The 27945-nt window shown below is 41.8% G+C and overlaps 1 protein-coding gene across 9 annotated transcripts; it reads right to left on the minus strand.

The window, feature by feature from the left end:
- Positions 1–130: 130 nt before the first annotated feature.
- On the minus strand, positions 131–27945 carry jmjd8 (jumonji domain containing 8). 9 transcript variants are annotated; one of them, XM_068056337.1, is made up of 9 exons: positions 27704–27945; positions 22402–22487; positions 20876–20924; positions 13495–13591; positions 12212–12280; positions 9420–9539; positions 7129–7196; positions 5197–5331; positions 131–4690 (listed from the first exon to the last, which is right to left on the minus strand). In XM_068056337.1, exons 1-9 carry the CDS (start codon positions 27887–27889, stop codon positions 4610–4612), a joined length of 891 nt encoding a protein of 296 aa, XP_067912438.1. In that variant the 5' UTR covers positions 27890–27945; the 3' UTR covers positions 131–4609. The 9 variants fall into 9 exon arrangements, with proteins under 9 accessions (XP_067912438.1, XP_067912440.1, XP_067912442.1 ...); XM_068056339.1 differs by having other exon boundaries at positions 22402–22491; positions 27704–27887; XM_068056341.1 differs by having other exon boundaries at positions 22440–22491; positions 27704–27797.

A 27945-nucleotide genomic window follows, 5' to 3' on the forward strand; every position in this document is an offset into this window, starting at 1 on the left:
ATATAGTGTGGGTAAAAATGACTGGAGACTTGCAACTCTTATGATTTTTGTTCAGTTTTACCTTGAAGATTAAATGTTTTATCTATTGATTTCCAAGCAGCTGAAAGGACTCCTTTGTGTTTTGCGTATGCTTTACTAAATAGACAAAAGAATTAAACAGTTGTTAAAAAAAAAAAAATCACAGTTCACATTGCACTAGCTAATTCATACTCTATGTAGGATCGTTTGGATGCAATCTAAAGTATAACTCAAATTACTCTTGTTTACCTTAAACTGTACAGAGAATACTCCACTGCACCAGTGTCAGTTCAAAAAGTGTCATTTCTGTGTGATCCTTCTGCAGCCAAAGAATGTGACTGGTCTGACTTGTTCATTTATTCATTCAGCATTGCTGTATACAAGAGAAAGGCATGTTTTGCAAACCAGAACAGGCTGTCTCACTTTATTTTATAAATAAATCTCCAAACTCATCCCTCTTACCCACCTCCCTCCACCCTAATTCATCAACATCAAGGAGGACAACCTAACTTGAGTTTTCTGAATGCTGTCCTGACTACTGATCACTTTCTGAGGTTAGCATTCCTCAGACAACTTCTGGAACGCACTGCCTGAAGAGGTGGTAGAGGCAGGAACCCTCACAACATTTAAGAAGCATTTAGATGAGCACTTGAAATGTCATAGCATACAAGGCTACGGGTCAAGTGCTGGAAAATTGGATTAGAATAGTTCGGTGCTTGATGGCCAGCACAGACACGAAGGGCCTGTATAACTCTATGAACTTGGCCAGAACTAGGTGACATTGCTGGCTTAAGAATCTAGAGTGAATCCCAGCCAAGTATGGACCAAACTGAGTGCATTGCTCTACTGTTGCAGCTATTCAAACATGCCCAAATATGTTTCACGAGTTGTATCCTAGACTTCTAAGCTTTCTGAATGAGACATTTTAAGTCACCTTTTGCTGTGGATTTGAGACCTCTATCTAATTAGCTGTCTGAGAGGGAAAACTATTCTCTCATTCTGGATTGGATTTAATACCATGTCTAAGACTTGAAGAGTAAATATTTAACAGTGTGTTGATTAGTCATAATTGTTAGAAAGCTTTACATTTGGTAATGAATTCCAGAAATTGTCGATTGACTGTTGTTCAGTATCTCACTAGGAATAAAACCATATAATCTAATAAAGTAACAGGGGTTTCTTCTATATGTCCATGAGAGGTATTAATATTGTGACTTTTTTTCTTGTGTGTGAAAAATGTATTTGGAAGTACTTGAAGTTACTCCCTCATGCTGTGCTTTAATCTCTTCCATCCCTCCCATGATCCCAGTTGGAGGCAGGCAGATAACCTCCCTGACTTCTGCTAAAGCTAACCCATTCACTAAGGCCTGCAAGAGTGATCTGGAGGGGAGATGTTCTTCAGTTTTCTTCCTAGCCAAGACTGGCAACTCCCAACTTCAATCATGAAGCAATCTAGGAGCTACATTGGATTTAAATTCGGTTCTTTGACTGTTGTCATTGGGTTTGTTGGGACACAGTTTTGGGCGGGGAAGATAGTGTGTATATAATCTGATACATAAGTTAGCACAATTGCATGGGACAGGCTGAATGATCTTTTCCTGTTCATCAATGTTTTTATGAAAGAACTCTGTCCTTCTATGATTGACCAAGCTGCTGAAATTCCAACATAGTCTATAGGCTGAGGTGTATTGCCCAAATGTTGCTGCAGACCTGTTTTGGCAGATGTTTTGAGTGCTATCATGCAGGTAAATGTTGATCTGTATGAATTGGAAATAGAGTCACAACTTTACTCATCCATATTAGAAGTAGGGTGCTAGAAAACCTTGCAGAAGTGTTATTTGTGGGGTACTTCACCACTGAGAAACAATTGTACAGAAAGGACTAAAATCCATCTTCCCACTCACCACTTTAAGATACCATAGATTTGGAATTCTTAGCTTCCTCTGAGTCTCTCAGCCCTACTTGCTACAAATGAAGAGGCTTCTATGTTTACATTCAATTTACATAATAATTTACTACAATCCTTAACTTTTCCTGCAATCTTTCTCGAGAGTGACTGTTGATCATGTAAATGTCTAAGAACCAGCTTCATGCTCCATCACAATTATAGCTGGTTCACTATTGTGCCCATCCTAGTGTCACTGAAATGCAGAAGCAGCAGTTAGTGTCATGGAACTTTTTCACATTTAATTACTGAAGAGCCCAGCTCTGCAAAAATTTTTTCCTGCCATCCTGCTAACCAAATATTAGTACTGAATGTTATTGTCTTAGACCAACAAGTAAGGGAAACATTTTGAACAGTTGACAGTTTTCAGACATATGTTCTTTGACTGGTCCATACTTACCTCAGTTAATCTGTAAATCATCTTTACTTTTGTGTTGGAAGGGGAAGCTATGTTGTAATAGTACATGTGAAGGCTGTAAAAGTAGTATGTGGTGCAGAAAATTCATTAACTTTTTGTCGAGGTTGCTCACTTGTAAAATAAATGAGTAGATCCTACGAAATAAATTATTGCAATGACAATGGTGTGATGATTACACTTTATCCCAAAGGCCTCAGCTTTCAAGTTAATCTATCTTCATGTAAAATAACTATAGCATATCAGGTAGACATCCGACACTTGACATTGTTATAAAAAGCCAAACTATGCATCGAAACATCTTGTATGTGTACACATCACTGCTGTTTGGTCCAGGCTGCAGGACTTGCAGTTACCATACATCATTGTGGGTTTGTAAACAATTAGGATCACAAAACAGTTACACAAAATTTGTACAAAATATACAAGTTTTTTTTTTAAGCATGTGTGTAAAGTGGGATCACAAATACAGTGAGAGATATAAACCCCCCCCCCCCACCAGAACTGAAGCACTGTAACCTGCTAGGCTACAGACCAGGTGCCAGAAGATGGGATTAGAATGGACAGCTAGTTTTTTTTTCAGCCGGCGCAGACACAATGGGCTGAATGGCCTCTTTCTGTGCTGTAACCTTTCTATAATTCACCATTTCACAGTTGTTGAGCACTGTTAATTTTGATCCTTGCTGGAACAAGGTATTAACTTGTAAACAGAATATGCAGTCATTTTTTTCCCCACTCCTATACAGGAGTCAATGTCAAAGCAGGTTTGGGTCAGAACAGGTGCTAGTGATGTAATCTTAGCTCTAAGCTGTACTCCCTTCAGTTGCACTTAGAATTGGTAAATGACTCCTTGATGTAGATATGATTTTTCTAGCAATTACTGTAATGACTGATTTGATGAATTATAGATACCCAGGCACTTGTCAGGCAGATAAATATTGTGTATGTTACAACTGTTTACGCCAGCCAACTTTTTTTGATTTGGTGGGTCATGTAGTTGCTTGCTCTGGAATATGATCAAGGGGACAAGCTTTGGATAGCTGAAAATTTGATACTTAGGTCATTTTTAATAATTTAGTTAAAAGGCACAATACAAGTGATTCAACATTAAGAAATGCACAATGCACCAGAACAGCTGCTCGTTAATTTAAGTACATTATCAGGGTAATGCTGTTACCCTGTTGCTGGTTGAAAGTTTTTTTTTAATGTCTTATTTTAAATGCTTCCCTATAATGGATCCTACCAGGTGCCCCACCTTCACAACAAGTACACATTTCATTCCTTCAAGTCAAAGGAAATGCTCCCAGGAAATATCAATTAGGAGACAGCATAATATTTGCAACAACTCTAATGCCAGTGGGAATCTTTTAGTTACCATGTACACAGCTAGCAGTAATTACTCATGGTTTTGTGGGAGGCAACAGCAGAGCTTGTAGGCCATAGTTTAGATACTGCTGGTTTACCATTTTGTATTCCTGCATTGAAATAGTAATCGAATATTCATAGTGACTTTGTTTTATTCTTTCATGAGATGTGGACCTCACTGGCAACGCCAGCATTTCTTGCCCAGCCTTAATTGGTGAGCTGCTTTCTTCAACCGCTCTAGTCCATCTGGTGTTGGTACACCCAGTGCAGTTAGGGAGTGAGTGCCAGGATTTTGATCCAGCGATAGTGAAAGAACGGTGATTATTTCCAAGTCAGGATGGTGTGCAACTTAGAGGGGAGCTTGGCGGTGTTCCCATGTGCCTGCTGTCCTTGTCCTTCTCGGTGGAAGAAGTCACTGTTTTGGAAGATGCTGTCAAAGGAGGACTGGTATTTTCTTCATTCAGTCAATGACATATCTTAAGATGGTGACCTTTATGTTCAATTATAGCAACTTTGCTTCAAATAGTGGTCTACAGTGGTCAAAGGATTTGACTTGCTCACAACACAGACCACTGGAAATTTTATCCAAGCTCTTTCTCCTCCTACCCCATCTGCCCCCCCACCACCCCCCAAAAAAAAAGGGGAAGGGGAGCAGAGACTTAGCAATATTTGGTTACAAAAAGCTCCTTCCTAACCATATTGATGCCATGAACACATCCCAGACAGTTGGACTGCAATGGCTTTTTTCCTGTCCTTTGCTATGCCTATTTAGGGCAGTTGCATTGGAAGGTGGCTTATGGTCTCAATTCAGTGTAGACACAGGAAGGGTTGAAAGAAAAAGATGAATTTTCTTGAGTTCTCTGAGTTCATCCTAAAAATGTGGAAATGAAGACACTGGTGTCGATATTAAGGGTCGCATGCCACCAGCGATCTGGAAAATACAGCACCTACAAAAGGAAGAACAAATTTCAACTAACATGGAAAAGTTCTCAAAACAGGTAAAACATGGCACACTATAAATGAGGTGGGCTTTAGGCCCAGTGCACTACAGGATACAGTATAGCAGAGATGTGAAACTTCAAGTACTGAAATCAGTGAAATCTGGTATCTCATCCAAATGGTCCATAATCCATAAAGTATGCCTCGAAGGTGCATTTTGAGAGGATATTTGACTGGAAACATAACCCCACCCAATTCTTTCCCAAGCCCCATACTCAAATTCCTTCCCTTTCCTCCTTTAAGATCTTTATTAGAATGCACCTTGGTCACCCCTCTCAATATCTCCTTATTTGAATCAGCGTCTGTTTTTTTACCCCCCCTTAAACCTCTGTAGGTGTTTTGCTTTGCAATGTTTTTCTACATTAAAGGCTCCATTATATATACAAGTTTTTGTTGTCATCCTTGCTAATTGTTCATATGTGCATGGTATAAAATGTACATTGTTTTAGCTCACCTCTCCTGGGTGTATGGTGCACTCCATGGGTTTGTCCATTTCCGATAAATATGGATACATGTCAAACATCCATGAGAGAGTAGTCCTGTTTGGGTGAAATTCTGGTGTTTTTTCTGGTGGGTAAAGAAACCAGCGCTATCCAAAATATTTAAGTAGTAATTAGAACAAATAAATTGACCCAGAACTTGAGTATAAATTAGTGTTCAGGTACATTTCAGTAACAGGAGGTCTAAGGTGTACAACTTTCTGAAGAACAAAATCACATATCTTCTATCAGTATAACTTACTGAAATTTGCTGCAGTGTCTATTTCATCCACTAGTTTAAATCACAAAAACTGATCAATACAAGATGGATGTCTTATTAGCCCATTGGCCAACTGCCTCCCAACATAGGTTGTCAAACCCTTTGAATAAGTAGTAAGGATGCTGGGAGCAGAAGCTTGGAAACGTGTCTGAGCCTTAAACACTATCACAGTGATTAGCAGGCCATGTAGTACATACAATTATTGGTCAAACATGACAATATATCCTTGTTTGATACAATAGAAGCCATTAACAGCAGTGGAATAGATACAACATAGATTTACACCATGCAGGTAAAGTGGCTGAACATAATCATAGAAACCCCCATCAGACAGACAATATAGGATGTGATTTTAGTCTTAGTCATAAACCAATATTAAATGATGTGGCAACAAGACACAACTCAGCTTTATATGATGCATTACTGGCAAATTTCAACAATTTAAAAAAAATTCTGGACATGCAATTGTCAGTTAAATACTTGAGAATAAAGCCACACCTTGACTATTTATTGACAGCTCTCTAACTCCATGATTAACCACAACATTCTCTTCAGGATTGTATCAGCTCACATGATTGAACAGCAAGGACTATGTGGAAGGCAAAAGAACTGGGGATGGGGAGGAGAAACTAGAAAGCCACAGAATTAAAAAAATGATTCCATGAGACAAAGAATTAAAAAATGATTCTATGAGTTTAAACTCCAGGCAAGTGGTACACACTCAGATAGCTGTTCAAAATTTTTTTTCTTTAATATGTATTGCCTGATTCTACACTAATTATACAATCAGCATACAGGTGCAAAGTTGAGTAATCATTTCTCATGGTGCATTGTTTGAGTGGAACTAGCTGTACAGAGCTAACAAACAAATGGCTTTACAATTAGTGAATTCCTTCCATTTGAAAGATTTTATTGGTCTTTGAAAACAAGTTAGAACCATAGAAATTTGCAGCACACCAGATAAACTGTCCCATTATGTGCCAGTGCTATGATAAAGCGAACTAAAACTAACCCCATTGCCCCAATTTATCTCCAAAGCTCTGTATCTTCCTCTACTTTAAAATTTTGTCTGAAAAGCTGCAGGCATCTCTGCCTCCACTGCTCCCCGTGTACAAATTTATTATAACTTCTTTGCTGTTGTGCTCTACATCTAAGGCCATTCGCCTTTTTTATGGCTTCATATACCTGTACAGGCACTTTCAAGAAACTATACATTTGAACCTCTAGGTCTCTCTGTTCCTTCACACCTTTCAGCATCTTTACATTGAGTGCATAATCCCAATCCTTGTTTTTCACCTCTTAAAATGCATCACCGCACACTTCTCTGCAATAAATCGCATGTCACCGGTCTCCTAAAGCGTTGTTAAGGGTCTAAAGGTGCAGTCTGAAAGGGCGGTGGAGGAAGACTCAATATTAACTTTCAAAAGGAAATTGTATACTTGAAAAGGAAATATTTGCTGGGCTATGGGGAAAAACTGGAACCTAACTTGATAGTTCGTTCAAAGAGCCGACACAGGTACAATGGTCTGAATGTCCTCCTTTGCCAGATGATTCTATTCCTAATAATGTTTATGATGATTCTGCTTCTGCAGGTACTGAACTCTAGTGAAGAGTGAAATTCTCTCACCTTTCGCCCATATATAACTTCAGAATATCCTGCTCCATGCCAGTGGAATGGCACTCCTGTACCTGCACCTAAAAGCCAAGCCATCCCGCCAAAAAAAAAACACATTTTAATTTCTCCGTATATAATTTGGAATGGAATAAAGAACAAGAGGATGAGAACAAGTTCATCAACAAGATCATGCATGCGGACTCCAATGGTATAGATTTTAAAGTGCTTTCTTCATACCCTTTATAGATATGCTTAGTAGAGACTACAGAATACTACTGAATACCATTCCCAGGATATTCGTCCTTTAATAGAGGTTAGGACTGACACAGCAAATCATACTCATAATTAGACCTCTCCCAGATTAAAGTTTCACCACTTTTTTGTCACAAGGAGACTCCCTCCTTAATAGACATTTTGACTCAGTGACTCCTTGGTTACCACACATCAGCTGCATGCACACAAGCAACCTGCTTCCCAGGTTTCGACCAAACCAACTACCAGGTCAGCAAGAGTAGCCTTAGGGAATTCTACCCTCTTGATTTTCCCATCCTCTCTTTTTGGAGGCTCCAAGTCTCCACTACACTTCCCTGTTTACATAGCAAAGATTGGCCTTCAGTGTATGTGGTATCCCAGACAAAACTACTACCAGAGGTTAAAGCAGGCTGGAACTGTCTGGTAGACCATTCAGTTCTTGCTTCAACCAGTCCTTGTAATGTTGCCTATCATCAGTTACATGGCCAAAAGATTAGCAAAAGACTGAAAAATGTCTACTGAGCATGCTCCAATTTTGTGCATATCCCTGCTTCAATTAAGGTTTCATTGTCGGGCACACTTGGCTTTGAGATCAAGCTGCTTGATCTCTTTCCCAACATTATCTTTTTCTTTTATTTTTTCATGGGATGAGAGCATCGTTGGCAAGACCAGCATTTGTTGCCCATCCCTAATTGCCCTCGAGAAGATGGTGGTGAGCTACGTTTTTGAATTGCTGCAGTCCATGTGGTGTAGGTACACCAACAGTGCTGTTCAGAAGGGAGTTCCAGGTTTTTGACCCAGCAAGTGAAGGAACGGTGACAGAGATCTAAGTCAGGATGATGTGTGACTTGGAGGGGAACTTGCAGGTGGTGGTGTTCCCATGCATCTGCTGCTCTTGTCCTTCTAGGTGGTAGAGGTCATGTTTTGGAAGGTGCATTCGAAGGAGCCTTGGTGAGTTGCTGCAGTGCATCTTGTAGATGGTACACACTGCTGCCACTGTGCGCCAGTGGTGGAGGGAGTGACTGTTGAAAGTGGTGAATGGGGTACCAATCAAGTGAGCTGTTTTGTCCTCGATGGTGTTGAACTTGAGTGTTGTTGAAGTGTACTCATCAAGGCAAGTGGAGAGTATTCTATCACATCCTGACTTGTGCCTTGTAGATGGTGGACAGGCTTTGGGGAGTCAGAAGGTGAGTTACTCACCACAGAGTTCCCAACCTCTGATATGCTCTTGTAGCCACAGTATTTATATGGTTGGTCCAGTTAAGTTTCTGGTCAGTGGTAACCCCCACGATGTTGATGGTGGGATTCAGCAATGGTAATACCATTGAATGTCAAGGGGAAATGATTAGATTCTCTTTTGTTGGAGATGGTCATTGCCTGACACTGGTGTGGTACGAATGTTACTTGCCACTTATCAGCTCAAGCCTGAATGTTGTCCAGGTCTTGCTGCATGTGGGCATGGACTCTCAGTATCTGAGGAGTCACGAAAGGTACTGACCACTGTGCAATCATCAGCGAACATCCCCACTTCTGACCTTAGGATGGACGGAAGGTCATTGATGAAGCAGCTGAGGACAGTTGCGCCTAGGACTTGTCTTGCTGCATTACTGCTCTTGTTGCCAGCCCAGACCTTAGTTTTCCTGTAGCTAATGGCTCAGACCCTGTGGTCTCACTGTTCTTGCGCCCACAATTGGTCTGATCCAGCGACCTTACTCCCTCTTCACCATTGGTTTGATCCCCAAGGCTTTGTTGCAACTATTACTACCAACTTCAAGTGCAAAGCCTTGCTGCTATCATTCATGGTGGTTTGGGCCTGTGAATGTCTCAACATTTCAAACTGGAACGAATTTGAAGTCAGTCGAATATAAACGATATCCAGATTTACTATTCCGTCTAAGACGTTCTCTGCTAGCCATATCCATCTGTACTGGCAAAGATATTAAGTGTATCTTTGACTTGTACATATGCAATATTACACAAGCCATAAAAGTGATCTATTGGCAATGGGTTTGTCCTGTTCAAACTTAGCAGTGCGGAAGCTATAGACTAACCTGCTATCCCAAAGCTGTAAGCTCCTGTGGTCCCAGGTAGCTGGTATGGAGGCTGGATGTATGTTCTGAAGAGCGAGTCCCATTCTGTATAATTGTTATCGCCAAAGAAGTAGAATGTATCTGTTCGAACAGGAAACATCACAAATTCTATTTAAACAGCTCATGTTCGCAGCCCTCGATCACTGCACTCACTTCTGTCCCACTGTAACTGTATGTTCATCTCAGTGGCTTACGATAAGAGGTTTTGGGGGGAACACAGTCATATAGTTCAATTAACATTGGCCTGGCTCTTCCTGACAGCAGTGAAGCTGTGGCTTACGCTGTTGACTGCCCAAAAAAATATGAAATTATCTGGTTTGCCGTTGCAGGGAGAACTTCCTGGGCCTGTTCCTGTGCTGTAATTATCTTTGTTCTTTAGAAAATAGGCGACATGTTTAGAGAGAGGATCTGGATCGGCGCAGGCTTGGAGGGCCGAAGGGCCTGTTCCTGTGCTGTAATTATCTTTGTTCTTTGTTCCTGTTCTTCCTGCAGCAGGGCCTCCCGCCAGGACAAGAAGGGTGGGGTTCCAGTGCAGCGCACTGCCAGTGAAGCCATGCCCCCTTTTGCTATCGTGAGCTGAAAACACGCCCCTTGAGGTCTGTGTTCAGCTTAATGACAGCTAAATTTTTTCAATGATTTTAATGGTTTAACACTCCATTAACGGAAGCAGTTTTAAAAAGAAACAAAAAAAGAACAATCCCATTTGGACCCTGATATTTTTACCATTAATCATTGAATGTGAAAAGTGCCTCAAGTAACAGCTGGGACTATCATGTTTCAGCAAAATAAGCTTTATAGATTCTACTGTACTGGAAAGGGAGAAGGATAAAAACATTGAATTTAGGTTTTTTTTGCCAGTAGAAGTCTTTTTACCTAATGTACCTTTCTGCCTGTATGTCTAATGACCTGAACAGAATTGAAGAACTGGGATCCTCTCTCCAAAGAGATGGCCAAACTAACAGAAAGATAAGATGCAGATCAGCAAGCAATTAAGAAAGCAAATGGCATGTTAGCCTGTATTATAAAGGGATTGGAGTATGAGTAAGGAAGTCTTATTACAATTATATAATACCTTGGTGAGACCACACCTGGCATACTGGTTACAGTTTTGGTCTCCTTACCTAAGGGAGGATATACATGTCGCAGAGGTAATGCAACAATATACTAGTTTGATTCCTAGCATGAGGGGATTGTCCTATGGGATTGAGTTTACTAGGCGTATATTCCCTGGCATTTAGAAGAATGAGAGGTGATCTAATTAGAACATACAAAATTCTTAAGGGGCTTGACAGGGTAGATGTTGGGAGGATGTTTCCACTGCCTGGGGAGTCTGGAACTAGGTGTCACACTCTCAGATAAAAGGATCAACTATTTAGGACTGAAATGTGGAGAAATATTTTCACTCAAAGGGTTGTGAATATCTGGAATTCTCTACCCTAGAGAGCTGCAGATGCTTGTTCATGGAGTATATTCAAGACAGATTGATAGATTTTGGATACTGTGGGAATTAACGGATATGGGGATAGTGCAGGAAGGTGGAGTTGTGATTGGTTCGCCATGATCTTATTGAATGGCAAAGCAGGCTCGAAGGGCCAAATGGCCTACTCCTGCTCCTATTTCTTAACCAGCAGGTTTAAACGAAGCTTTGGAACGTTCGTAGACAAGCCAGTCTTCTTTTCTCAAAACAGCTCCTAATGATTTAGCTAATATAATCCCTGCTGGTTCAGCAAAACAAAGACTTATATAAAACTATACCTACTGTATTTCAGTGTAATACTATGGGGGAGCCGGGTGGGGACCAGATGTGCCGGGGGAGCTGGAGGACCGGCAGTGTTCCAACACTTCTGTCGCTCTGCATTTAAACGTGCTGCAGGGCAGGCTCTATGCCTTTGTGTAAACATGTGTAACTTCTGGGCAATCAGCTCAAAATCACGATGTACAGATACCTACGCCTTTGGAAACCGGCCCGGCAGAACCATCAGCGTGCGCTCTGCCAGAGCCCTCTGAGGCGCACCGCAAGTTCCAGTTTTCGGTGCAAGTACAATCGCCAGAAGTTGTGGTACTGTTGCGGCCCTCAACAGCCCCAAAAGTCTCAGCCTTCGTCGTTATTGGGTCCACAGGATCCGGGCCAATATCTTTAGCACTGGAATACAGTTTCAGTTCCCCCATGCCAATAACTTTCTGATCTTTGCTACATTGTCTTGGGGATCTCAAGTGACCCCCCCCCCCCCCCCCACTACTACCCCCCACATAATAAAAGAAATTGGAAGGGGGCTCAGCTCAGGTCACTTTCATTTTGACTCCTGTCGATCAGAACAGGGCAGTAATGATGCAGGCTTGAAAGCAGGTAACCAGGCCACAAGTTGAGTGTGGCCCACTATGATACAAAAATAAACATTTTGGCCTATTTACGTCTTCATTTGAAATGGTCTAGTTAAATGTGAATTTTGAGGCAAATTCTTATGGTATCAGATGTGAACTCTCTTTTGTTACTGATTCATTAAATGTCCCAAGTTTGAACCAAATTCTGGAACTGGCACTGACATGACGTATCAATTTCAAAATATGATCTGAGTCAAAGTGCAAGAACCTGTCGTTTGAACAGAAAGCTTTGAGGACACTATCTTTTGACCCATTATTATTCCTTTGTTTGTTGCTTCCTCTGTATCTTTCTTGGTCTTAGCATGTACGAAGGGACGCCTTTGGAATCAATAATGTTTTAGTCAGAGTTACATGATCAAAGAAAAGCTTACCACTACCCAAAGAATCCAAAGACTGAGGCTTCATCATGTGCTCAACATATTCTTTAAAAGGAACATCGACTGTGAGAAAGAGAAGGAAAACTATTTAGTTCCAGACATGCCAGCATACAGAAAGATCAGTTCCAGAGGACAGCGTGTGCTTTCGCTTGGGTTTATGGTGATTTTCATGACAATTGCACATATTCTACTGATCCTCAATTTTTTACACTTACAATATTGCTTGCATTTTGGGGGCAGTGAGTTAAGAGAAGAAAATAGTAGAACATAGTCTCGGCTAGATATTTCTGTTTACATTCTCGTAGCTGAAACACTTATTCGGGCGTCCTAATGGACCCATATGGTATAGCAGCCAGACAGGAATGTGAGGCCGATTAGCTGATGGAACCCAGGAAAAGCAACAAATAATTGTTCTGGCCATGGTGTTTTGCACACACTTTCAATAAGTTCAGTCAGACAATGGTCTCTACTGACAAAAGCTATCCCAATGAGTGTGCCAGTGAAAAAAAAAATCAGGTAATCCAGGAAGACTCTGAAAGGACAGAGAACCAAATAACACTATTCTCAAACTTTGCAGTATCTTCCAGAGCACTGGCAGGGCAACAAAGAGGTCACTTTCTCGCACCTTGTATTGGGGAATTCATGTATGTGATTGGTGGGGAAAGCAGAGGAAAAGAAGAATACATCACAGGACAGATTATGACAGGCATTTAGCATCTCAGTGTATACAAATATTTATACATACACAATTTAGACTTGGGCACAGGGAGTACAAGCTCAAAATTTGTTGATAACACAATAGTAGAGGATTTGTCAAAGAATGCGGTAATACAGTTTGGAAGGAAAAACGAGGAATGACAGTATATACTAAACGGAAAAGTGCTGAAGGGTGTGGGTGAAGAGATACTTTGGGGTTCAAATGCATAAACCTCTGAAAATACAGGCAGATAAAAAAAATCATAAAAATGACCAACAGCATTTTTTTTTTTAAACAGAGACCACTATATGTTGTTTCAAAGAAAAATTGGATAACTATTCGAAGCAGAGGAACATACAAGGTTATAGGGAGAGAGTGGGACAGTGAGATTGGTTTGAGATTGCTTTAGCGAAGAGCTAACGCAAGCATAATGGGCCAAAAACTTCTATAGATAAAAAAAAAGACAGATGGAAGCAGAATACATTGAATTAACTCACTGGAGAAACTATAAGGCTGCAAGGTTAGAATTATATATAGCCTACAAAAGGGTATGGAATGTGTTTACCAAGAGCATGTGTACCTTTCTGATAGGAGTAAGTGTTTGCTGTGCTCAGTCTCACCAGCCGATTTCCAAATTCCTGCAGGAGACTTTGCTTGGAACAGAGAGCCTGGAATTTCTGCAAGATATAAACATGCACAATGCCATGTCGCAGTACAGCTTTCAGAGAGGGTTTGGCATTTCACTGTTTCCATTCATGGTATCTGACACTAATAACTGCTGTTGACTTGGTAATGACATCCTCATATTTCGACATCACATGATATGTAGAATAATGGATTGGCTTGGGAGTGAATAATAAGACTATAATTTATGAGTGCAAATTATATCATGAACCACATGACTGAAGCTTGAGTACGAGATTAAAACTTGAGCACGAGATTAAATTACAGCCCTGGTATCCAGTACTTCCACTCAACAGCAGTCTACAATTATGTATGTTTTTGTTTGGCACAGCAACAGTCAGCAGGTGGCTGATGTACTGGGCTGGCTTTGACTGCGTCTTGAATAAGTCCCAGAAAACAAACTGTAGACCATTTTCTTGAAAACACAAAAAAACTGTCTTTGGTGTTTCAGAGTAGCCAACCCTACAAGACTGCACCGTCTTCACTGGCAGGAGAGCAATGGAGAGTTGCTCCTGTTCTTGCTGGTTCCAGAAATTCAGATATATGTTAAAGATCCCTTAGCATGTCCCAGTCAACATTCATCCCTCAGCCAACACCACCAAGAACAGATTAACTGATCATACACAAAATGCTGCCACATTCATTACATAATCGTGACTGTACTTCAAAAATAATTTCCAGTAGGTTAAGTGCTTTGGGGTATTTCTAAGATATTGGCGCTACACAAATACAGTTTCTTTTGTCTCGTCTTGCTGTGCAGTTTGATTAGGATGTTCAACACGTGTCCATTTGTTTTAATTAAATCTCCAATTTATGAGCCAAAGTCCTGCAGCAAGTTGTATAGTACACTTAACCAGCACAGGCTGACCACACTGATAAGAAGCCTAATGTTGAGAGGTAGCCATTACTTATTAATTAAGCTATCAGTGTGACATTTCTACTGAAAACTCTCAATTGCTGGGTCAATGCTGAACAGGACAGCAGTTTAATTCAGACCCACCAGATACCACACTGACCTATCAAACTCACTTCACTTTAGACAACATAAAAGAGGGAACAGCATGCTTGAATGGGTTCCAAAAAGCCCCGTAATCTGAAAGAATGATATTCAAACCCAGTAGATCATTGAATTCCCCAAAGGGGAGATTTTCATCCCATCTGCCTGGCAAGGTACCAGAAGTACTTTATAAAACACTGGTTAACCCTCAGCTGGAAAACTCTGTTCAATTCTGGGCACCAGACATAAGGAAGCATGTCAAGACCTTAAAGAGGGTATAGAAGAGAATTATTAATATGGTACCAGGGATGAGTGACTTTTAAAAAAAAAATTTGTTCTTAGGATATGGGTGTCGCTGGCTAGGCCAGCATTCATAGCCCATCCCTAATTGCCCTCGAGAAGATGCTGGTGAGTTGCCTTCTTAAATCGCTGCAGTCCCTGGGGTGTAGGTCCATCAACAGTGCTGTTAGGAAGGGTTTTGACTAAGCGATGGTGAAGGGACAGCGATATAGTTCTAAGTCAGGATGGTGGCTTAGAACATAAGAACTAGGAGCAGGAGTAGGCAATTCAGCCCCTCAAGCCTGCTCCGCCATTCAATATGATCATGGCTGATCTCATCTCGGCCTCAACTCCACTTTCCTGCCCGTTCTCCATAACCCTTCAACCCATTACTAATTAAAAATCTAACTCCTCCTTAAATTTACTCAATGTCCCGGCCTCCACAGCACTCTAGGGTAATGAATTCCAGACTCACGACCTTTTGAGAGAAGCAATTTCTCCTCATCTGTGTTTAAATCTGCTACCCCTTATCCTAAAACTATGACCTCTTGTTCTAGATTGCCCCACAAGAGGAAACGTCCTCTCTATGTCTACTTTGTCAAGCCCCTTAATCATCTTATATACCTCAATTAAATCTCCTCTCATTCTTCTAAACTCGAGAGTAAAGACCTAAACTGCTCGATCTCTCTTCATAAGACAAACCCCTCATCTCCGGAATCAATCTAGTGAACCTCCTCTAAACTGCCTCCAATGCTATTACATCCCTCTTCAAGTAAGAGGACCAAAACTGTATGCAATACTCCAGGTGTGATCTCACTAATGCCTTGCACAGTTGCAGCAACACTTCCCTACTTTTATACTCTATTCCTTTAACAATAAAAGCCAAAATTCCATTTGCCTTCCTTATTACCTGCTGTACCTGCATACTAGTTTTCTGTGATTCTGTGAACGAGGACACCCAGATCCCTCTGCACCGAAGCACTCTGAAATTTCTCTCCATTTAGATAATAATCTGCCTTTCTATTCTTCCAACCAAAATGGATAACCTCACACTTATCCACATTAAACTCCATCTGCCAAATTTTGGCCCATTCACATAACCTATCCATATCCATTTGTAAATTTCTTATTTCTTTACTTACTATCCCACCTATTTTAGTGTCATCTGCAAATTTGGCTATAATACCTTCTATCCCTGCATCCAAGTCATTAATATAGATTGTAAATAGTTGGGGCCCCGAGGACTGAACCCTGTGGCACCCCACTAGTTAAGTCTTGCCAACCAGAAAAAGACCCATTTATCCCGACTCTCTGTTTTCTGTTGGTTAGCCAATCCTCTATCCAAGCTAATAAATTGCCCCAAGCCCATGTGATCCTAACTTGTATTAATCTTTTGTACGGCACCTTATTAAATGCCTTCTGGAAGTCCAGATATACAACATCTACAGGATCCCCATTATCCACTTTGCTTGTTACAGCTTCGAAGAACTCTAGCAAATTAGGCAAACACGATTTACCCTTTATAAAACCATGCTGACTCTGATGGATTGCGTTTGACTTTCTAAATGTCCTGTTATTGCTTCCTTAATGATGGATTCTAACAATTTCCCAATGACAGATGGTAAACTAACTGGTCTATAGTTTCCTACTTTCTGCCTCCCTACCTTTTTGAATAATATTAGCTTTTTTCCAATCCACTGGAACCTTTCCCGCATCCAGGGAACTTTAACATAAGAACTAGGAGCAGGAGTAGGCAATTCAGCCCCTCAAACCTGCTCTGCCATTCAATACGATCATGGCTGATCTCATCTTGGCCTCAACTCCACTTTCCTGCCTATGCTCCATAACCCTTCAAACCATTTCTAATTAAAAATCTGTCTACCTCCGCCTTAAATTTACCCAATGTCCCGGCATCCACTCACTCTGGGGTAGTGAATTCCACAGATTCACAACCCTTTGAGAGAAGTAATTTCTCCTCATCTCTGTTTTAAATCTGCTACCCCTTATCCTAAAACTATGGCCTCTCGTTCTAGATTGCCCCACCAGAGGAAACATCCTCTCTATGTCTACTTTGTCAATCCCCTTAATCATCTTATATACCTCAATTAGATCCCCTCTCATTCTTCTAAACTTCACTATCTCCACTGCCACTTCCTTTAAGATCCTAGGATGTAGGCCATCAGGCCTTGGGGACTTGTCTGCCTTCAATCCCAATTGTTTGCTCAGTACTTTTTCCCTAGTGATGATGATTGTTCTATGTTCCTCCCTTTCCATAACCTCTGCATTACCTGTTACTATTGGGATGGTACTAGTGTCCTCTACCGTGAAAACTGAGGCAAAATACTGATATAGTGTCCCCGCCATTTCTGTGTTCCCCTCTATTAACTCCCCAGTCTCATCCTCCAAAGGACCAACATTCACTTTAGCTACCCTCTTCTCTTTTATATACTTTTAGAAGCTTTTGCTATCCGTTTTTATATTTTGCACTAGTTTTCTTTCATAATTTACCTTTGCTCTTATTACTTTTTTAGTAACTCTTTATTGATCTTTAAAAGTTTCCCAATCTTTCAGCCTGCCACTGGCCTTTGCAATATGGTATGCCTTAGTTTTTGTCTTTGTTATCCTTAACTTCCTTGCTTAGCCATGGATGTTTTTTCCCCCTCTTAGAATCTTTCTTCCTCTCTGGAATATATTTGAATATCTCCTTAAACATCTGCCACTGCTCATCAACTGTCCTACCTTTTAGTCTTCCTACCCAGTCCACTAGAGCCAAATCTGTCCTCATGCCTATGTAATTACCTTTCTTTAACTCCAGAACGCTAGTGTGGGACTCCAGTTTCTCGCCCTCAGACTGAATTTAAAATTTTAGCATGCTATGATCACTCTTCCCTAGAGGATCCTTAACTATGAGATCATTAATTAATCCCACCTCATTACACAATACCAAATCTAGAATAGTCTGCTCCCTGGTTCGTTCCACAACATATTGTTCCAAAAAACAATTTCTAATACATTCAATGAACTCTCCCTCGAGGCTATCCTTGCCAATTTGATTAATCCAGTCTATATACATCTTAAAATCACCCATGATTATTGCCGTACCTTTCTTACAAGCCCCCAGTATTTCCTGGTTTATACTGCGCCCCACTGCGGAACTACTGTTTGGGAACCTGTAAATTACTGCCACCAGGGTCTTCTTTCCCTTGCTATTTCATATTTCTACCTAGACTGATTCTATGTCTTGATCTCCAGTGCCTATATCGTTTCTCACTACAGCACTGATCTCTTCCTTTACTAACAAAGCTACACCACTTCCTTTTCCTTCCTGCCTATCCTTCTGAAATACTGAGTACCCTTGGATATTCAATTCCCAAACCTGGTTTCCCTGCAACTATGTCTCAGTAATCACCACTAAATCATACCCATTCATCTCTATTTGCGCTGTTAACTCATTTATTTTATTTCAAATGCTTCGTGCATTCAGATACAAAGCCTTTAAGTTTGTTCCATTATCAAATTTCCCTACTCTGGTACGATTCCTTGGTGCAATATGACGTTCACTTTCTGCCCTTCCTTTTATTTTCTGGTAACAATCAGCCTCATCACTAACCTGCACTCCTACCTTTTCCTTTAACTTCCTAATTTTCCATGCAACTGAACCCTCCCCCCCACCCCACACTATTTAGTTTAAAGCCCTATCTACAGCCCTAGTTATGCCAGGACTCTGGTCCCAGCATGATTCAGGTGGAGCCCAACCCATCGGAACAGCTCCCTCCTTCCCCAGTACTGGTGCCAATGTCCCACGAATTCGAACCCATTTTTCCCACACCAATCTTTGAGCCATGCATTTACCTCTTTAATCTTATTGACCCTTTGCCAATTTACTTGTGGCTCAGGTAGCAATCCGGAAATTACCACCTTTTTGGTTCTGCTTTTTAATTTAGCCCCTAGCTGCTCATATTCCCTCAGCAGAACCTCTACCTCGTTCTACCTATATCATTGGTACCTACATGGACCACGACAACTGGATCTTTCCCCTCCCACTCCAAGTTCCTCTACAGCCCAGATGAGATATCCTGAACCCAGGCACCAGGTAGGCAACACAGCCTTCGGGACTCTTGATCTGGGCCACAGAGAACAGTGTCTATGCACCTAACTATACTATCCCCGATTACAACTACATTTCTCTTTTCTCCCCCCACTAGAATGGCTCCCTGTACCATGGTGCTATGATCGGTTTGCTCATCCTCCCTACAGTCCCTGCTCTCGTCCACACAAGGAGCAAGAATCTCGAACCTGCTGGACAAGGACAGAGGCTCCTAAAACACTACCTCCTGGATCCCTCTACCTGCCTCACTCATAGTCACACCCTCCTGTCCCTGACCACTGGCTGAATTCAAGGTAGTTAATCTAAGGGGTGTGACTGTCTCCTGAAACACACTGTCCAGATAACTTTCCCCTTCCTTGATGTGTCAGTGTTCGAAGCTCAGACACCAGCTCATCAACTCTGAGCTGGAGTTCCTCGAGCAACCAACACTTGCTACAGATGTGGTCATTAGGAACCACAATGGGTCCACCAGCTCCCACATCATGCAAGTACAACACATCGCCTGGCCCTGCATCTCTATTTTATTTAATTAGATTTTAATTTGTTTTTTAAATTTCTGACTGGTCTTTAGTTTTTTAATCCGCTTTAGTTTTTAATTTATATACTAATAAATCGATCAAGTCTTACTCTACATCTGATTTCAATTAAATTAAATTAAAAGCTTACCTGAATACTGACCCCAGTGGCTCTCTGTTTCCCTGCTCTCACTGTTGAAAGTGACTTCACTCTGAGGGGAACTTGGAGGGGAACTTTCAGGTGGCAGTGTTTCCATGCATCTGCTGCCCTTGTCCTTTTAGGTGGTAGCGGTCGGGGATTTGGAAGGTGCTGTCGAAGGAGCCTTGGTGAGTTGCTGCAGTGTATCTTATAAATGGTACACACTGCTGCCACTGTGCATCGGTGGTGGAGGGAGTGAATGTTGAAGGTGGTGGATGGGGTGCCAATCCAGCGGGTTTCTTTGTCCTGGATGGTGTTGAGCTTCTTGAGTGTTGTTGGAGCTGCACGCTCCAGGCAAGTGGAGAATATTCCACCACACTCCTGACTTGTGCCTTGTAGATGGTGGACAGGCATTGGGGAGACAGGAGGTGAGTTACTCGCCACAGAATTCCTAGCCTCTGACCTGCTCTTGTAGTCACAGCATTTATGTGGCTGGTCCAGTTCAGTTTCTGGTCAATGGAGACCCCCAGCATGTTGATATTGGGGGATTCAGCGATGGTAATGCTATTGAAGACCAAGGGGAAGATGGTTAGATTCTCTCTTGTTGGAGATGGTCATTGCCTAGCACTTGAGTGGCGTGAATGTTACTTTTGACTTCAGGTACATAGAGAGACTGGAAAAGCTGGGGTTGCAGTCCTTATAGCAAGAGACGGTTAGGAGATTTGATAGCGGTGTTCAAAATAATGAATGGTTTTAACAGAGTAAATAAGGAGAAACTGTTTCCAGTGGATGGTGGGTCCATAACCACAGGACACAGATTTAAGGTAATTGGCAAAGGAACAAGAGGCAACATAAGGAAACTTTTTTCAACACATCAAGTTATGATGATCTGAAATGCATTGCTTGAAAGAGTGGTGAATCTTTCAAAAGAGAATTGGATAAATATTTGAATGGAAAATATTTACGTGGCTATGGGGAAAGAAGAGAGGAGTGGGATTAATTGGATAGCTCTACCAAAAAGCCAGCACAGGCATGGTGAGCCAAATGGCCTCCTTTTTGTTGTATCATTCTACAATTCTAAGTGATTGTTAGAGCATATATTCTGCACACTTACTGGCTTTGAACACATATGCACACATCTATCAAAGTTGATATATACTCGAGTACTTCAAGCTGCCCCAAGATTGCTTCTCACTCAATTAAGTTTGGACAGAAAACAGTAAATTAAAGGTCATTCACCTCATTCTGTGAGATTCCTCGGATAATCACTGGCTTAGTATATGCATACCTGTAAAACAAGGACATCTTACATTTTACTTTAGGTTTGGAACATCCAAATATTTTGTCTTCATTGGCTGCTAAATGTGAGGAGCACATAAAAGTTTAAATCCATGCTCCCATTAACTTGCCTTTTTAAAAAAAAAGTTGTTAATATTAATTGAGCTTGGTCTTCTCATTAAAGCTTTGCCCATTAATGAAGAGGCAATGCCAAGAACAACCATTTTCAAACCTATAGGCCACAAAATTCAAGTATGAGAATCCTAGGAAATGAGAAACAGAACTACAAATAGCCCCTGGACCCCACGCGGCTCTTTCACCCATTTCACATATAAAAATGGCTCTCATTACTTCAAATCCCCGCCCTTGGCACCTTTAGGATCAATGTCTGAACATTTCCTGAGTCATCAGAGAGCAAACATTCAATGCAATGGCAATGTTGGCAACGACTGCTGAAGTTAGATTGTTGTGCACCCTGATCCTCCAGTGGCAAATTTATGCCAAATTCTCCGGAGAACTAATTGGAATATGTCACAGCGCGCATAGCAGTGAATCAGAAGTGACATGGTCAATGGCCAATGTATTGATCCCGTCACTAATGGCGCATCAGACTAGCCCTAATATCTGAAAAGTATTATAATAAGATTTCTAATAATTTTTCTACTTTGAGGATCTTGGTTGAACCAATGCCTCAACTCCTGATTAATAAAAACTATTATTTTTTTGTGTGGACTTGTAATTTCAGGTTAGCATGTCAGGTCGTGTAACAAATGGCTACAGCCACTTCAAGGACAGCTTTTAAGTGGCCGCTGTAATAAAAATGACTGTTTGTGATCAGGGATTTGTTTGGATTCATGGGGTCAGGAGTTGTGAATATATGTCACGAAGCATCAGGCTACCTGCCAAGTCGACAGGTCTGTACTGATCAAGGGAAAAATTCGGCCTCTAGATTGCTTAGATTTATAATTGCATGCTAATATGGATCCAGAGGCAAAAGTTTGTATGTGGCCTGTGTGGAGCTCCACTAAGATTTTCAGTCTTTGGGAAATAAAGCTTCCTCAAAAATGAGTCCATAAATCACTCTACTGCCAGGTCTCCAGTGCCATTAATTTTCAGTTTAAATGACAGTTGCATGAAGAATGTGGCAAATTCGTGATCACAGCAAGTTTCAATGGGGACAGAGTTACAATAATTGCTTTCAATTGGTTTTCAGCAAGTGGCAATTGTGCACAAGTTCCAAGAAATCATATGGAGTGGCACAAGTCATGCCATAATTTCCTGGAACATCTGCATTAGAATAATGGCGTACACCAGAGATGCGCCACTACTCCGGCATAAGTTTTCAGCGAATTCTGAGTCAAAAAGATGGCGATGCCTGAAGCAGGTGAAAGAGATTTGGCAATGGGCCATGCTCAGATGAGATGCACTTCAAGCTCCAAGCGGGAAGGGGACTGGGAGGTATGCTGAGCTTAGCTACAAAAACATACCGGTGAAGAAATTCAGAATAAGTCAAAGAGTCTCTCACTTCCACACTGCAGGGCCCTTTACCAACCATCTGCATGGAGTGGTCTGTCTGCCTGCAAAAAGGAGGTGCAGAAATGTTGGTTACAAGTTATTGGACACTGCAATTTGCAAACATGATTAAAACATTCGAAACAGTAAAGTGGCAACAGATTCCCCTAAAGGCTGTTATGTAATTTGGGCTTAACTATAAAATAACAATGACTTCAAAAGTAATTCATTGACTGTGAAGCACTTTAGAACATCCTCAGGACATGATTGCAAATGTACATTTTTCTTTCTTTCATTAGATAACTCAAGAACCTCAAACTGTGAGTGATTTCCAAGTGACATCTGAATGACAAAACTAAATTTGGGCCACTTAAACTCAGTGCCAAATGTTCACCGACACTGAATATATTTGTTATTTTACAGAACTGTATGTGTAGAATTTATTCAGCCTTGGGGACTGGGACTATTTTCCTATAATCAATTCAGTTTCCTGAAATGCCACAGGCAAGGTTTCCAAAGCACTATTATATAATAAACAGCCACAGCACCAGGCCATATTTCTAGCACTGTGACTCACAGGTACTGCAAAAAAAATCATCTTTAAAATTGACAGTTCAGAAGGGAACCAAAACAGTTTGTTTCTGAAACTGAACAGACATGAGTAATACCAGTGTTTGCAAGCCTTCAATCACAACAACAGAGCAGTTCAAACATCTGAAATAACTTCAAGACACTAATCAAAATACACAACTGCTAGGGTTACACTTGCTGATAATTCCTACCTGCAAATTATTTTAATGGCCATTTCAAAGTAACAGACATCTTCTGCAGAGGTGAAAACTACTTCATAAGTTTTAAAGTTCACTCTACAACTACAGTACACTAAAATAAATTATCACAATAAATTCAAACTTGCCTATTGTATTTATACAACATATGATTTAAAAAGAATTACAATGGCAAATTGTTAAATATGAAAAGTTACCATATTAGTAAGCAGGATGTAACCACGTGTTTGCCGGCTATATAACTCCAATCATGACATAAATCAAAATTTGGCTTACTATTATATAATTAAGAGACTGGGTCAGGAGCTAACAGATTGTGACATCAAACCCAAAACTATATGACATCAAGCTAACTGGTCTGTCTTAATGGTGAAGATCTGTTAGCAGCATGTCTGTGGTATTTATTATGTAATCACATAACAGACAACTGGCAATAAATTATAGGCAGTAATTCAATCAAGTAGTTCAGATAATGTTGCAAACTATGAGAGCGAAGCATTCGATATTTGCAGAACCTATCATAAAAGACAGCTCCTGGAGACTTGTCTGCTATATTCACAGTAGGTGGCTGTAGGTGGAATCGCAGAAAATACAAATGTAATACATTTATATTGATGCGTAAATGAAAAATGTGCAGAGGAGGAAGTTTCCTTGCTGTACTGAGAGCCTTTTCTAATTTTAACCTGACATTCCTTGCATCCTTGGCTCAGTGGTAGCACTCCTGCCTCGGAGTTAGGTTGTGCTGTGATAGTGTATTTATCAGTATGTTAAATATAATCATTTAAATATATGTTATGTATGTCATCACAGGAAGTGATGCAATATCACATAATATCACAGAATGCAAAAGTAGGGATGTCATTGCTGGAACTGTATAAAACACTGGTTAGGCCACTGCTCGAGTACTGCGTACAGTTCTGGTCACCACATTACAGGAAGGACATAATTGCTCTGGAGAGAGTATAGAGGAGATTTACAAGAATGTTGCCAGGGCTTGAAGGTTGCAGCTATGAGGAAAGATTGGATCAGCTAGGGTTGTTTTCCTTAGAACAGAGGAGGCTGAGGGGTGACTTAATTGAGGTGTACAAAATTATGAGGGGCCTAGATAGACAGTAAGGACCTGCCTCCCCTAGCAGAGAGGTCAATTACCAGGAGGCACAGATTTAAGATGATTGGAGAAGAATTAGAGGGGACATGAGGGAAAACCTTTCCACCCAGAGGGTGATGGGTATCTGGAATTCACTGCCTGGAACAGTGGTGCAGGCAGAAACCCTCAACTCTTTTAAAATGTACCTGGACCTGCACCTGAACTGCTGTAACCTGCAAGGCTGCGGAAGAGGAGCTGGAAGGTGGAATTAGATTGGATGGCTAGTTTTTTCAGCTGGCGCAGACACAATGGGCTGAATGGCCTCATTCTGTGCCATAACTTTTCTATGGTTCTATGATTCAGTTCTCTTGCAGTTAGTTAGCATGTGTAAGCTGAAACAACAGGTCTCCATTAAAGCTCTGTGTTCAAAATCTTTATGCTTGCTCTTCAGCTTTGTTAGTATTAATGTAGAAAGAGATAATACCACAGGCTGTAGGTTCACGTTCCACCCCAGAGACTTGGGTACATTATCTAAGTTGACTGCTCATGTCCTCTCCACCATCTGCTGCATTAATCCATTCCCACTAAACTTCCTTCCCAGCCCCCATGCTAGCTGTAATTGTAAATGGTTCTGTCTCCTCACCTACTATCCTACATCCTTTCAAAACTGCCATCATTTCCATAAAAAAAAAATCCACTGTTGAGCCTCCCATCTTCCATAAATATCAGTTCATTCAAACCTTCTCCAGCTCCAGAAATGCCCGCCCTCCAGCCCCTCTCCAGGTGCTTCCTCTTTCTCTGGCCTCTTGTGGATCCCCTCCTTTCACCAACAAATGGTAGTCGCAACTTTGACTACCTCGGCCCCACACTCTGGAAATACCCCCCTAAACCTCTGCATCGCCCTTCTCCTTTAAACCCTCTTTAAAACCCACCTACGCTAAAGGTACTATATAAATGCAAGTTGTTGGAAAGTGTTACCTAAATTGACCTGAATTTCTCTGCACTTCCAGAGGGTTGAACAATATTGGGGGGGGGGGCAGGGCAGTGGGTCGTGGCGGATGTCAATGGTCTATTTGGCAGTGCTATGCTTAGATGGACCTTGCTAAGAACTAGGTGCAGGAGTAGACCATACGGCCACTCAAGCCTGTTCTGCCATTCAATATGATCACGGCTGATCTTCTGCCTCAACTCCACTTTCCTGCCTGCTCCCCATATCTCTCCACTCCCTGAGAGATCAAAAATCTATCTATCCCAGCCGTGAATATATTCAATTACAGAGCATCCACAACCCTCTGGGGTCTTTTGCTTTGGCAGTCCCTCAGGATCGAAGATGACTTGTTTCCACTCCTGTTCGACGGGTTCTGAGATGGCTGATAGTCCAATGTGATCTGCAGACTCTGCCACGAGGGGCAGGTGGTGCTTGAAGGATCAGATAGATGAGTATTTTGGAGGTTTGTGCGCTCCCTCCAATGCCTCGATTTCACCTCCACACGTTCCCAACAAAGTCCCTCGAGGTGTACGATGCCTTTCCAATTGAGCTTTCTCCATCTAGGATGGTCATGAGCCTGGGACTCCCACGAGTCGACGGGGATGTTTGATCTCTTCAGGATTGTTTTGAGAACATCTCTAAAGCGTTTCTGCAGTCCTCCCAGGAGTCTCCGCCATGACCAATTTCTGAGTTAAAGAGCCGCTTTGGGAATCTGGTGTGAGACATGTGAACGAAATGTCCCGCCCAGTGGAGCTGGTTTTGGGTGATTAGCGCCCCAATGCTGGGAAGATTGGTTTGGGAGAGGATGCTGCTGTTGGACTGCCTTTCTTGCCACCAGATTTGGAGGATCTTAGGGAGGCATCTCTGGTGGTACTTCTCCAGTCCTTTGTGGTGCCTGCTGTAGGTTCTCCAAGTCTCTGAAGCATATAAGAGCGCAGGGATCACCGCTGCCCAGTAAACCATGATCGTAGTCTAGGGTTTGAGATCTAGATCCTCAAATACTCTCTTCAAATACAGCCAAAGGCTGACTAGCACATTGGAGGCAAAGATGAACCTCGCCATCTATGTCTACCTTCGCCAAGAGGAGGTTCTGAAGATATGGAAAATCACAGAATCGTTACAGTGCAGCAGGAGGCCATTCGGCCCAACGTATCCACACTGGTTCTCTGAAAGAGCAATTCCCTCAGTTCCATTCCCCACCTTCTCCCCACAACCCTGCACATTCTTCCCTTTCATATACGTCTAATTCCTTTTTGAATGCTTCAATTGAAACTGTCTCCACCACATTCTCAGGCAGTGCATTCCAGACCTTAACCACTCGCTGCTTGAAAAAGGTTTCCTCATGCCATTTTTGCTTCTCTGACCAAATACTTCAAATCTGTGCCCTCTCATTCTCAATCCTTTCACGAGCGAGAACAGTTTCTTTCTATCTACTCTGTGCAGACCCCTCATGATTTTGAATACCTCTATCAAATCACCTCTCAGCCTTCTCTGCTCGAATCTATTTTCATAACTGCAGTTCTTCATCTTCTAACCTCCAAAGAATATAGCCCCAATTTACTCAGCCTCTCATCAGACGACCCTCAGATCTCAGGAAGCTTCACTGTACTGTTTCTAATTCAAGTACATCCTTCCTTTTAGATCAGGAGGGGCGAGATCATGGAGATATTTGAAGACAAGGATGAGAATTTTAAAAATTGAGGCACTCCAGATCAAGAGCCAATGTAGGCCAGTGAGCACAGGGGTGATGCGTGAACAGGACTTGGTGTGAGTTATGATAGGGACAACAGTGTTTTGGATGAGCTCAAGTTTACAGACGGTACAAGGTGGGAGGGCCAGTCAGGAGAGCCTTGAAATAGTCAAATCTAGAGGTAAAAATGGCAGGGATGAGGGTTTTAGCAGTAGATAAGCTGAGGCAGGGACCAGGACAGGGATGCTACTGAGGTGGAAGTGGACGGTTTGGTGATGGAGAGGATATGGTGTTGTTCGATCAGATCAGGGTCAAGCACATAATCAAGTCTGATACTCCAGCGCAGTACTGGGGGAATGCTGCACAGTCAGAGGCGCTGTCTTTCAGATAAGATGTTAAACCGGAACTGCCTGCTGTCTTGAGTGATCGTAAAAGATCCCCTGGCGCTTTATCAAAGAGCAGGGTTATCCCGGTGTCCTAGCCCATATTTATCCCACAATCAACATCACTAAAAAAAACAGATTTCCTGGTCATTATGACATTGCTGTTTATGGGAGTTTGCAAAAGTTGGATGCAGCGTTTCCTACATTACAACAGCGAGTTTAAAAATACTTCATTGGCTGTAAAGTGCTTTGGGACGTCCTGAGGTGGTGAAAGGCGCTATATAAATGTAAGTCTTTCTTCAAAGATAAATGGAAGAAGAAGCGTAGTTTCCGTCTCTCACCAGCCTCCATCCGCCTCCAGGTCTCCCGCTACAGCTACGGCCAGCAATGCCAGTGTGAGCAGGGCCCGAGGCGCGCACCGCTCCATCTGCCCCTCTCTGTACACAAGCCGGGTCGCTGCCCTCGGTAAAGCCCCACAGAAAGCCGACACTTTCCACTTCAAGAGATACAGCGACAAACCAAAGCATTCAAACACCAACCGCGGCACACAGAACGCAGGACACTTCCCATTACACACCGCGCA

The sequence above is a fragment of the Heterodontus francisci genome, chromosome 24 (assembly GCF_036365525.1).
Source record: "Heterodontus francisci isolate sHetFra1 chromosome 24, sHetFra1.hap1, whole genome shotgun sequence".
Classification (NCBI taxonomy): Eukaryota; Metazoa; Chordata; class Chondrichthyes; order Heterodontiformes; family Heterodontidae; genus Heterodontus; species Heterodontus francisci.

Excerpts from the sequence above, each read along its gene's own strand:
- jmjd8 (XM_068056333.1), bottom strand. The coding sequence starts at position 20,050 with ATGCCTGTCCACCATCTACAAGGCACAAGTCAGGAGTGTGGTGGAATA. Across the intron at positions 9,540-12,211 it reads TTTGGATTCTTTGGGTAGTG|ATACATTCTACTTCTTTGGC; the intron begins GTAAGCTTTTCT and ends CTGTTCGAACAG. Across the intron at positions 4,691-5,196 it reads GCACCATACACCCAGGAGAG|GTGCTGTATTTTCCAGATCG; the intron begins GTGAGCTAAAAC and ends TTCCTTTTGTAG.